Below are 13,055 nucleotides of genomic sequence, written 5' to 3'. Positions count from 1 at the left end.
GTAAAGCGCAACGGAATATGCTGCGCTATATAAGAAACTGCTAATAAATAAATAAATGTGTTTGCGGGGGCCAAAGTGTTTTATTTTTTTTGCTTGTGCAATGTGTTTAGTCTGCGCACGCATCTAAGTTGTCCCAATGGTGTTTATACAGAGTTGCAGAGCTGATTCAGACAGATGCACCAAGAAGTGTATTAGACAAGTGTTGTGCGTTCCTAAGCGGTTACAGGGCGTCTTGCATATTGGGATGCATGGAGGTACACCAGGGAAATGCACTGCAGCGGCATTAAAATAAAGCTGTAGATGCAACTGCAGCAAAAGACGCTAGGGCCGCAATTGTGCCCAACTCAAAATAAGGCCCTATAAGGAGGGATCTTGACCTCCCCCTCCCCAGAGTCCGCCTCCTCAACAGACCCCACCCCCATTAGGGCTGCTTTCATGAATTTCCCAGGCTGGCATTTCTATCCCAATCCACCCCTGGACATCTATTAATGCTATCAGGGCAGAAATAACTGAAAGACCAGTGAATACCCAGAAATTGACAATTCAAAGGTGCAGCAAATAAGGGGAAAATATTTTGGTAAATATTCTTAAAGAGAAAAACATATGCCATTGTGTAACGGGAGCAACACAATTTAGGATCTAGTTAAGCAACATAAATTTTAAATGAAGGATCCAATTTTTTAAAACTTATTTTAAAATCCCACATAGCTGTACATGTGTTTTTGTACGGTGCGCGTGAATTGAGAAGACACTGATAAAATAATATGAAGCGCGGCGTACCTGCTCATCACAGTCTGATTCTAGGTACGTCGTATCTTTCCGTAAACAGTTTTCAAATCCGTTGTCATCGCTTTCATTAAGACATTCACATCCAGCTTTGTTTACAAACGGCATTAAATCCATCTGTGAGCGTAAATGTAAGAGAGGTCAGGAAATGCATTGTGCTACCATAGAAAGCAGAGTATAATCTAGAACTGTGTACGCCAGCAGGTACCATCCCCATCAGGAAGAATCTTTCCCTTTATCCAAAGACTAGTTGAGAACACAGTCAGTGTATGCAGTGCTAAAAAGGGTATTCAGATAGAAAATGTAATGTTATATTACAAAAACCAAACCCTCTTCTACAGCAACCAATGAGAGAGATAGAGGCCTCAAGACATGAATCGTTAACTGGAGATTTTGAATTTTCAAGTGCAACTACTAATAAATATGATTTTATTATATTATCATCTACATCAATCATCAAGCACATTATACAGTTTCATATTATTAAGATGTGTGTCACAGGGGAAAAAAAATGTATATTGCTTACCCAATATAAAAGACTGAAGACATCAGTTTAGTTCAATGTGAGACTAGCTGTTCAATGGTTACATTTTGGAATTTTATTTCATTAAGTTGTTCACACACATTGCCATATTTCTGTGAATGTATGGCTTACGAGCAAACTCTGACAGAGAACCGCCCTTAAGCACCGGTTCCTATGGTTTATCCTTTAATCTCAGGTGTGTGTGTGTGTGTGTGTGTGTGTGTGTGTGTGTGTGTGTGTGTGTGTGTGTGTGTGTGTGTGTGTGTGTGTGTGTGTATACACATAGTACAGTCAATTTTATGGTTATAACAGCTTTCAATCAATAAAATCAGAACCTGTAGAACTGATAAGTCTTTTTTTTTTTATGGAGTGTTAAATATCAAATAAATTTAATGGTTTTATGCAAGAGGAGAAATGGATCAGATACAGTAGATGAAATGATGTATGCTGACTCTGTTTAAAAACGGAATTTTGGTACTTACCAGTAAATTCATTTCTCCGATTTCACAGGGGACACTGGAGGATCATTAGGGTGGGGTATAGATGGCGGTCAAGTGGAGCCGAACACTTTAAAATCTTTAGAATTGTGACTGGCTCCTCCCCTCTATGCCCCTCCCTACAGACCAGTTTTGAAAACTGAGCCCGAGAGGAGACGGCTCGATACAAACGACAGAGGAGGAGGACAAAGAAATAGTACAGCTCTATATATAGATATATGTGCTATATATATTAAAACCAAACAAGAACAAAGGTCATTGTCACCAGTCAACCTAAACGCTAAAGAACTTTAAACAAATCTCCAAACTGGAGAACTAAACAAAAAGTGTCCCCTGTGGAATCGGAGAAATTGATTTACCGGTAAATACCAAAATAACGTTTTCTCCTAGGGGACACTGGAGGATCATTATGGTGGGTACGTCCCAGAGCTCCCATCACGGCTGGGAAAGCGCTGAGAGTCTTGTAGTACCGCTCGGACAAACTGAGAAGCCGAGGCCGCAAAAATATAACATTTGTAGAACTTGATAAATGTATGTTTTCCAGACCACGTTGCTGCTCTACACAACTGCGTCAAGGAAACCCCTCTAGCAACCGCCCAGGAAGAGCCAACCAACGAGTTGAATGGGCAGACACTGATGTAAGTGGAAGTAGAGGGGCAGCAAGATACGCCTGTCTAATGGTAAATCTGATCCAACGAGCCAATGTTTGTTTAGAAGCTGGCCAGCCAGGTTTTGCGGCATCATAGAGAACAAAAAGAGCATCCGACTTGCGTAATTCAGCTGTTCTCTCCACATAAATACATAGGACTCGAACAACATCCAGAGATGTTGAAGAGGGAGAATCGCCTGAGAACTGGAACCACAATGTGTTGATTAATGTGAAATGCTGAAACCACCTTAGGTAAAAAAGACCTGCGAGTGCGGAGCTCTGCTCTGTCCTCATGGAAAAATAAGATTTTAAACCTACCGGTAAATCTTTTTCTCGTAGTCCGTAGAGGATGCTGGGGACTCCGTAAGGACCATGGGGATAGACGGGCTCCGCAGGAGACATGGGCACTTTAAGAAAGACTTTAGATCTGGTGTGCACTGGCTCCTCCCTCTATGCCCCTCCTCCAGACCTCAGTTAGAGAAACTGTGCCCAGAGGAGACGGACAGTACGAGGAAAGGATTTTTGTTAATCCAAGGGCAAGATTCATACCAGCCACACCAATCCCACCGTATAACTTGTGATATACCATCCAGTTAACAGTATGAAAACGACATAGCATCAGTCCAAGACCGATGAGACTATAACATAACCCTTATTTAAGCAATAACTATATACAAGTCTTGCAGAAGTAGTCCGCACTTGGGACGGGGGCCCAGCATCCTCTACGGACTACGAGAAAAAGATTTACCGGTAGGTTTAAAATCTTATTTTCTCTTACGTCCTAGAGGATGCTGGGGACTCCGTAAGGACCATGGGGATTATACCAAAGCTCCCAAACGGGCGGGAGAGTGCGGATAACTCTGCAGCACCGATTGAGCAAACAGGAGCTCCTCCTCAGCCAGGGTATCATACTTATAGAACTTTGCAAAGGAATTTGAACCCGACCAAGCAGTAGCTTTAGCGCCGAGACCACTCTGGCAGCCGCCCAAGAAGAGCCCACCTTCCTAGTGGAATGGGCCTTGACCGATTTAGGTAACGGCAATCCCGCCGTAGAATGCGCCTGCTGAATCGTGTTACAGATCCAGCGAGCAATAGTCTACTTTGAAGCAGGGGCACCAATCTTGTTGGTTGCATACATGACAAACAGTGCTTCTGTTTTTCTGACTGTAGCCGATCTGGCCACGTAAATTTTCAAAGCCCTGACCACATCAAGGGACTCGGGATCTTCCAAGTCACGCGTAGCCACAGGCACCACAATAGTTCATATGAAAGGATGAAACCATTTTTTTTTGGCAGGAATTGAGGACGGGTCCGCAATTCCGCTCTATCCATATGGAAAACCAGATAGGGGCTTTTATGTGATAAAGCCGCTAATTCCGACACTCGCCTAGCCGAAGCCAAGGCTAATAACATGACCACCTTCCAAGTGAGATTTTTCAACTCCACCGTTTTAAGTGGTTCAAACCAGTGTGACTTAATGAAACTTAACACCACGTTAAGGTCCCAAGGCGTCACCGGAGGTACAAAAGGAGGCTGAATATGCAGTACTCCCTTCACAAAAGTTTGTACTTCAGGGAGAGGCCAATTCATTTTGAAAGAAAATGGATAAGGCTGAAATCTGAACCGTAATAGATCTTAATTTTAGGCCGAAATTCACTCCAGTTTGCAGGAAGTGAAGGAAACGGCCCAGATGGAATTCTTCCATAGGAGCATTCCTGGCCTCACACCAAGAAACATATTTTCGCCATATACGGTGATAATGTTTAGATGTCATGTCCTTCCTAGCCTTTATTAGCGTAGGAATGACCTCATCCGGAATACCCTTATCCGCTAGGATCCGGCGTTCAACCGCCATGCCGTCCAAAGCAGCCGCGGTAAATCTTGGAATAGACATGGCCCCTGTTGCAATCGGTCCTGTCTTAGAGGAAGAGGCCACGGATCTTCTGTGAGCATTTCCTGCAGATCCGGATACCAGGTCCTTCGTGGCCAATCTGGAACAATGAGGCATGTTCTCATTCCTCTCCCTCTTACCATTCTCAACACCTTGGGTATGAGAGGAAGAGGGGGAAATACATAGACCGACTGGAACACCCACGGTGTCACTAGGGCATCTACAGCTACTGCCTGAGGGTCTCATGACCTGGTGCAATACCTCTGTAGCTTCTTGTTGAGGCGGGACGCCATCATGTCTATATGTGGCAGTTCCCACTGACTTGCAATCTGTGAGAAGGCTTCCTAAAGAAGTCCTCTCTTGGATGCAGGTCGTATTTGCTGAGGAAGTCTGCTTCTCAATTGTCCACTCCCGGAATGAATTGCTGAAAATAAGCTTACATGATTTTCCGCCCAGCGGAGAATCCTGGTGGCTTCTGCCATTTCCACTCTGCTCTTTGTGCCGACCTTGGCAGTTTACATGACCCACTGCGGTGATGTTGTCTGACTGGATCAGAACCGGTAGGTCGCGAAGCAATGTTTCCGCTTGCCGAAGGGCGTTGTATATGGCCCTCAGCTCCAGGATGTTGATTTGAATACAAGTTTTTTAACTTGACCCAAAGACCTTGGAAGTTTCTTCCCTGTGTGACTGCTCCCCCACCTCGGAGGCTCGCGTCCGTGGCTACCAGAATCCAGTCCTGGATGGCGAACCTGCGACCCTGCAGAAGGTGAGCACTTTGCAGCCACCATAGGAGAGACACCCTGGCCCTAGGGGACATGGTGATTAACTGATGCATCTGTAGATGTGATCCGGACCACTTGTTCCGTAGATCCCATTGGAAAGTCTTCGCATGGAACCTGCCGAAGGGAATGGCCCCGTAAGATGCCACCATCTTTGCCAGGACCCGAGTGCAGTGATGCACTGACACCCGTTTTGGCTTTAATAGGTTTTTTACCAGAGTCATTAGTTCCTGGGCCTTCTCTATCGGAAGATAAACCCATTTCTGGTCCGTATTAAGAATCATACCCAAGAAGGGTAGACGAGTCATAGGAACCAACTGTGACTTCGGGATATTGGGAATCCAGCCGAGTTGCTGTGACACCTTCAGCGAAAAGTGACACGCTGTTCAACAACTGCTCTTTTGATCTCGCCCTTATTAGGAGATCGTCCAAGTATGGGATAATTGTGACTCCTTGCTTGCGTAGGAGCACCATCAATTCCGCCAATTACCCTGAAATTGGTAATGGCAATACTGTACCATAATTCTCAGGTACGCCTGATGGGGTGGATAAATGGGAACATGAAGGTATGCAGCCTTTATTTCTAGATACACCATAAAATCCCCCCCCTTCCAGGCTGGCGATGATCGCTCTGAGCGATTCCACTTTGAATTTGAACCTTTTCAAGTATAGGTTCAGAGATTTTAATTTTAAAATAGGTCTGACCAAACCGTCCGGTTTCGGGACTACAGCCAAGTTTGAGTAATATCCCCTTCCTTGTTGAAGGAGGGGAACCTTGAGCACCACCTGTTGGAGATACAATGTGTGAATTGTATTTATTATCTCCCTTTCTGGGGGAGAAGCCGGTAGGGCCGATAAGGAAAACAGGCGAGGAGGCACCTCTTCGAATTCCAGCTTGTAACCCTGAGAAACAATTTCTATTGCTCAGGGATCCACTTGTGAGTGAACTCAGATGTGGCTGAAGAGTCGAAGACGTGCTCCCACTGGGGCGTACTCCCTTAGCGGAGCCCCAGCGTCATGCGGTGGATTTAGTAGAGGCCGGGGAGGACTTCTCTTCCTGGGAACTAGCTGTGCCCTTACCTCTGGTAAGAAAGGACGCTCCTCGTACTTTCTTGTTTTTCTGTGACCGAAAGGACTGCATTTGATAATGTTGTGCTTTCTTAGGCTGTGAGGGAATATAAGGCAAAAGATCAGATTTACCAGCTATAGCTGTGGAGACCAGGTCCGAGAGCCCTTCTCCACACAATTCCTCACCCTTGTAAGGTAAAACCTCCATATGCCTCTTTTAGTCGGCATCACCTGTCCAGTGCATGTTCCACAGGACACGTCTAGCAGAAATCGACATAGCGTTGACTCTAGAACCCAGTAGACCAATGTCTCTTTGAGCATGTCTTATATATAAGACAGCATCTTTTATATATCCTAGGGTCAATAACATGGTATCCTTATCTAAGGTTTCAATCTCAGCTAATAAGGTATCTGTCCACGCTGCTACAGCGCTATAAACCCCTGCCGACACAATCGCCGGTCTGAGTAGTGTACCAGAATGTGTGTAAATGGACTTCAAAGTACTTTTCTGCATGCTATCTGCAGGATCCCTGAGGGTAGCTGTATCTTGGTATGTCAGCGCTACCTTTTGGGGAAACGTGTCAACGCCTTGTCCACCCTAGGGGAGGATTCCCATCGTATCCTGGCCCTAGCAGGGAAAGGATACGCCATGAGAATTCTTTTGGGAAACTGCAGTTTCTTGTCTGGAGATTCCCGCTCTTTTTCACACAATTCATTTGGTTCATGAGAGGGGGAAATGTTATCTCAGCTTTCTTCCCCTTAAACATGTGTACCCTCGTGTCAGGGACAGATGGGTCATCAGTGATATGCAAAACACCTTTTATTACAATAATCATATATTGAATACTTTTCTGCCAGTTTTGGCTGTAACATTGCATCATCGTAGTCGACACTGGAGTCAGACACCGTGTCGGTATCAGTGTCTATTATGTTGGATAGTGGGCGTTTTGAGACTCTGAAGGTCCCTGCGACATAGGGACAGACATGGGTAGATTTCCTGTCTGTTCTCTAATCTTTTGTGCAATAAATTTACCTCAGCACTTAATTCCACATATCCAGTCAGGTGTCGGAGTTGTCGACGGAGACACCACACACACACATTTGCTCCATCTCCTCCTTAGAAGAGCCTTTTACCTCAGACATGTCGACACACACGTACCGACACACCACACACTCAGGGGAATCCTCTTATCTGAAGACAGTTCCCCCACAAGGCCCTTTGGAGAGACAGAGAGAGAGTATGCCAGCACACACCCAGCGCTAATACCCCAGGAAAAACACACAATGTGTTTACCCAGTAGCGCTGTAATACTATTATTTGCTGCCAATTATGTGCCCCCCCCCCCCCCCCCCCTCCTCTTCTCTGAAACCCCCTTTAACCGTGGATAAGCAGGGGAGAGTCCGGGGAGCTTCCTCTCAGCTGTGCTGTGGAGAAAATGGCGCTGGCGAGTGCTGAGGGAGAAGCCCCGCCCCCTTGGCGGCGGGCTTCTGTCCCGCTTCAATACATTAAAAACTGGCGGGGGCTCTTTATATATACAGTGCCTAGCTGTATATATATCTCTTTTGCCAGAAATGAGGTTTATATTGCTGCCCAGGGCACCCCCCCTGCGCCCTGCACCCTTACAGTAACTGCCGTGTGTGAGAGCAATGGCGCACAGCTGCACTGCTGTGCGTTACCTCAGTGAAGATCATGAAGTCTTCTGCCGCCTCTGAAGTCTTCTTTTCTTCTCATACTCACCCGGCTTCTATCTTCCGGCTCTGTGAGGTGGACGGCGGCGCGGATCCGGGACGAACTCCAGGGTGAGACCTGTGTTCCGACTCCCTGGAGCTAATGGTGTCCAGTAGCCTAAGAAGCAGAGCCTTGAAACTCACAGAAGTAGGTCTGCTTCTCTCCCCTCAGTCCCTCGATGCAGGGAGTCAGTTGCCAGCAGGCTCCCTGAAAATAAAAAACCTAACAAATATACTTTCTGTCACAAAGCTCAGAAGAGCTCTCTGAAAAGCACCCAGTCTCCACTGGGCACAGTATCAAACTGAGTCTGGAGGAGGGGCATAGAGGGAGGAGCCAGTGCACACCAGATCTAAAGTCTTTCTTAAAGTGCCCATGTCTCCTGCGGAGCCCGACTATCCCCATGGTCCTTACGGAGTCCCCAGCATCCTCTAGGACGTAAGAGAAATTAAATATGGAGGACGGCATGAAGAGCTCCTTCCATGTAAGAAATTTGAGTTCTACCGATTCCAGAGGTACAAACAAGGGTAATTGTAAAAATGAAAGCACTGTATCTAGATTCCAAGGAGCTGTGGGAGGAACGAATGGTGGCTTAAGGCGTATAACGCCCTGAAGGAAAGTCTGTACTTCAGGCAAACCTGAACCTTCAGGGCGGAAACCTGAACCTTTATAGACCCTACGCTCAAACCCGTCAAGAAACCCGCTTGGAGGAAAAGTAGAAGCATGGACAATTTAAAGAAAGTAGCTGAGACCTGACGCTGCTCACACCATATGTATGATCTCCAGATGCAATAACAGTGTTTGGAAGTGACCTCCTTTCTAGCACTCATCATAGTAGGAATTACTGGTGCTGGGATGCCCTTTTGTCGTAAAAGTTCCCTCTGAAAAATCACGCCGTCAAACGTAGCCGCTGTAAGTTTGGATAAACGAAAGGACCTTGTAACAGCAAATCCTGTCTCCGAGGTAGTGGAAACGGGTCGTCTATGAGTAACTGAAGTAGGTCGCTGTACCACATTCTTCGAGGCCAGTCGGGAGCCACGAGTAGAACCCTGACGGTCTCCCGTTTGATTTTTTTGAGAATGCGCGGTAATAGGGGAAACGGAGGAAAAAGGTACACGAACTGGAAAGGCCAAGGAATTGTTAAAGCGTCCACCGCCTCCGAATCTCTGGTGCGAGAGCAATACTGAGGAAGCTTGTGGTTCCGCCTGGACGCCATGAGATCTATCTGCGGAAGTCCCCATCGGTGTACCAATTGTTGAAAAACTTGTGGATGCAATTCCCACTCACCTGGATGTATATCCTGATAACTTAAGTAGTCGGTCTCCCAGTTCTCCACTCCTGGTATGAACACTGCCGATATGTCTACTGCATATCTTTCTGCCCAAAGAAAGATCTTGGCGACCTCCTTCATAGCGGCTCTGCTGCGGGTTCCCCCTTGCCTATTTATGTACGCCACTGCCGTGGCATGGTCTGACTGTACCCGTGTTGCACGTCCCCGTAGGTGATGACTTGCCAACAGAAGAGCGTTGTACACAGCCCGAAATTCCAGTATATTGATGGGTAGAATCTGTTCCTGTGGAGTCCAGAGTCCCTGGAATTGACAATCCAGAGTCACCGCTCCCCATCAGTGGAGGCAGGCATCCGTTGTGAGAAGTACCCAATCCTTAAGAGCAAAGTCCTTGCCCTTGGACAGATACATCGTGTTCAGCCACCAGAGCAATGACAGACGCGTCCTGAGGAGTAGTTGAACCAGCTGATGCATAAAAAGATGTGAACCTGACCATTTTGAAAAAAGATCTAGTTGAAACGGCCTGGAGTGGAATCTTCCGTACTGTACCGCCTCGAACGCTGCTACCATCTTCCCCAGAAGACAAATGCAAAGATGAATTGACACTCTGTGATGCTGTAAAACTAGTCGAACCAACTCTTGAATGAACTGAATTTTGTCCTGAGGGAGAATTATCCTCTATAGCACAGTGTCCATAATCAGTCCGAAGAATTGAATTCGCTGTGTCGGTTGCAACTGAGACTTCTGGACATTTATGATCCATCCGTGTCTCATGAGAAAATCCCGGGTTGTCCTCATATGGGTCACTAACTTCTCCTCTGACTGGGCCTTTAGGAGGAGATCATCTAAGTAGGGAACAATGTTGATCCCCTGCGAGCGCAATTGCGCATCATCACTGCCATTACCTTTGTGAAAACTCTCGGACCTTAAGAAAGACTGAAAGGTAAGGCTTGGAATTGAAAATGTAAGTCTTTGACCGCAAAACGGAGAAAGCTCTGATGAGGAGGCCAAATCGGAATATGGAGGTAGGCATCCTTGATGTCTATTGACACCAAAAAGTCTTCTGCTTCTAGACCATTTATCACTGAGCGCAGGGATTCCATCTTGAATTTGAATGTTCGTAAAAAAGGATTGAGACTTTTCAAATTCAGAATAAAATCCTTGTTTTTTCTGGTGTAAATGTACTGGAACCATGTCTCCCTTCTCCTGGAGTGTTTGTATTGCATGGAGAAGAGAATCCTGACGCTGCTGTGAAACTGGTAAACCTGTTGTAAAATATCTCGTCGGAGGGTTGAACTGAAAATCGAGTTTGTATCCCTGTGCAATGATGTCTCTTACCCAGGCGTCTGTGCAAGTTTTCAACCAAACTTGACTGAAATTCAGCAACTGAGCTCCCACCCTGGGATCCCCCAGGAGGGAGGGAAGCCCGTCATGCTGCGTGCTTAGTGGCAGGTTTAGGGTCCGTTTGTAAGGTAGATGTGCTTCCGGCACGACCGCGGCCTCTGCCACCTCGGAAAGAGGTGGCTCCCCCTCTGGTACGTCCTGTGAATTTTGACGGAACACAAAAGGACCGGAAGGACGGTCCAGAATAAGTCTGCCTAGGAGGTGGAGCTGCAGAGGGAAGAAACGTCGACCAGCTGTGGAGATTAGAGTATCCAGTTCCTGCCCAAACAGGAACTCACAATTAAATGGTATTGCTTCTACCGCCTTTTTGGAGTCCGCATCCGCTTGCCATTGTCTGAGCCAGAGTGCACGGCATGCTGAAATCGACAAGGCCGATATCCTGGATGCGATGGTTCCGGCATCCTTGGATGCATCCCCTAAGTATACAACAGACTCTCTGATATGTTCTGCCAGTGTAATCAATTGATCTGTAGAGAGACCAGATTGTAAACCTGTCACCAATTGTTCTGCCCAGGCCTCTATGGCCTTGCTAACCCACATACCGACCAGAGTAGGGCGAAGCAGTACCCCTGCTGCTGAGTAAATAGACTTTAAGGTATTTTTCAACCTACGGTCTGCTTGTTCTTTTAATGAGGTTGCGCTAGCTACCGGTAAGATAGTCTTTTTTGACAATCTAGATGGGGAGGAGTCTACCAGGTTTTCCCACTTTGCTCTATTTTCTTCTGGAAACGGATAGGCCAGTAACAGTTTCCGTGTAACCTGAACTTTCCTATCAGGATGTTTCCACGCTAGTGCAAAGTGATCATCTATCTCCGCAGAAACAGGAAAGGAGATTGCACTCCATTGCATCTTAGCAAATAAGGAAGGCTGCGGAGGAGTCCGATCTGAATCTGCAACACCCGTCGCACTGCCAGTATGAGAGCATCTAAGCCCTCCGATTCAATCTCCGCGTCATCCTGAAATATTTCAGTATCTGATTCCTGGGGAACCTCTCCCTCCTCTAAAGGAGACATATCTTCACTGTCTGAGTCATCCGACTGTAAAACCATGGGTAATGGTCTCTTCTTAAGAGACTGCATGTGTAGTAAAGGAGATGGGGGATCTAGATGCTCCCATAGATTTGCGTACCTCCTCCAATTACCTGGCTAAACAGTGTGCCCACTCTGGTTCGGGCAGGGAAGCCTGAGATCTGGATATTTCTCTGTCTTTACGAGAAGCAGCCAGCTCTGTTGGCAGATCTGACATGACCCCAGATAAGTGAGCTAGCCAAGTTGGAGTAGTATCCTGTAAAGCTGCAGGATTCTCTGCTGGGGTAGATGTATCACAATTTGCACAATATAATGAATTTTCGTTGTGTTGTGTGAATTTTGCAGAACACTTCTTACAAGCATACAGCTTCTGATAAGCTTTAGAAGAAGTGCCTCTGCCAGTCATATTGTCCGTGTCAGAAAAATAAAATAACAGTTGCAGCAGTAACTAAAATAGATCTAGCCAGAAAACAATAGAGAAAAGGGGGAGAATAAGGGAGAGGACTAGTCCCAGACGCCCTATATAGCTAGTTACAACTCACTGTAACCCTAAAGAGGCGTTTATGATAAATGAATCACTAAATATGACTCTAGGCACTCCCCCTCTCTATACTCTCGGTATCCTACGATCCAGATCATCGCTGAGCCTCCAAGGTCTGTTGAGAGCACTTCCACTGTAGAGACGCACTCTTCAGTAGCCTCCAGCAGCGTCTTTAATGGCGACGACCAGCCTGGATAAAGACGCAGCCGCCCGGAGCTTAGCTCCGCCCCCCACCTCTGGCGCCCTGCTCTAAGCTGGAAATTTGAAAGTGCTCCTCCATCAGCAGCAGGCGCTTAAGTACCGCCGCTGTACAGAGCGGCTCTGGTACTCAGCGTGAGAGATAAGGAAGCCACTACTCGATCACCGCTCTGGATCCTAGCTCCGCCCCCCGCGCTAAGCGGGAATTTCAAAAGTGATCTGTTTCCAAGCGGCCAGCGCTGAAGTACCCCCGCAGTATAGAGCGGCTCCGGTACTCAGCGCGGGGAGACACAGTGCCCTGCAGGAAACTTTGCCGGAGACTCTGCTAGTCAGAGCTCCGTGAAATACTCACCCACTGCCTTGCTGGCCGGCTGGCTGTGGGAACCCTAGCAGTCACTGCACGCAGTGCTGTACAAGTACTACCGTGACGGATGTCCCTGTAGCCAGGACAATAGGTGCAGTTTAAAGAAACTGTGCCAAAGTCCCACCGGCAGCTCCCACGTAGCAGACAGGCAGGGGCAGTAGGCTGCCTGTCTATCCTCAGTCTAAGAATAGAAAATATCTCTGGAGAAGCCGAGAGAGAGGACCGGCTCCCTCGCGAACATTTTCAAAACTGGTCTGTGGGGGGGCACAGAGGGGAGGAGCCAGTCACAATTCTGAAGAATTTAAAGTGCCCG

General features: G+C 47.0%; 1 protein-coding gene across 1 annotated transcript in view; it reads right to left on the bottom strand.

Moving 5' to 3' along the window:
- Positions 1 to 13,055, bottom strand: part of TXNL1 (thioredoxin like 1) — a 50,380-nt gene that overhangs the window by 23,941 nt on the left and 13,384 nt on the right. The window contains exon 4 of the mRNA XM_063959769.1: positions 781 to 903. Within this exon, the coding sequence (XP_063815839.1) occupies positions 781 to 903 (123 nt within the window). The remainder of the gene's footprint in view (positions 1 to 780; positions 904 to 13,055) is intronic.

The sequence above is a fragment of the Pseudophryne corroboree genome, chromosome 1, assembly GCF_028390025.1.
Source record: "Pseudophryne corroboree isolate aPseCor3 chromosome 1, aPseCor3.hap2, whole genome shotgun sequence".
NCBI classification, from domain to species: Eukaryota; Metazoa; Chordata; class Amphibia; order Anura; family Myobatrachidae; genus Pseudophryne; species Pseudophryne corroboree.
The sequence above is the reverse complement of the archived record's forward strand: the minus strand, read 5'-3'. Positions and strand labels throughout refer to the sequence as shown.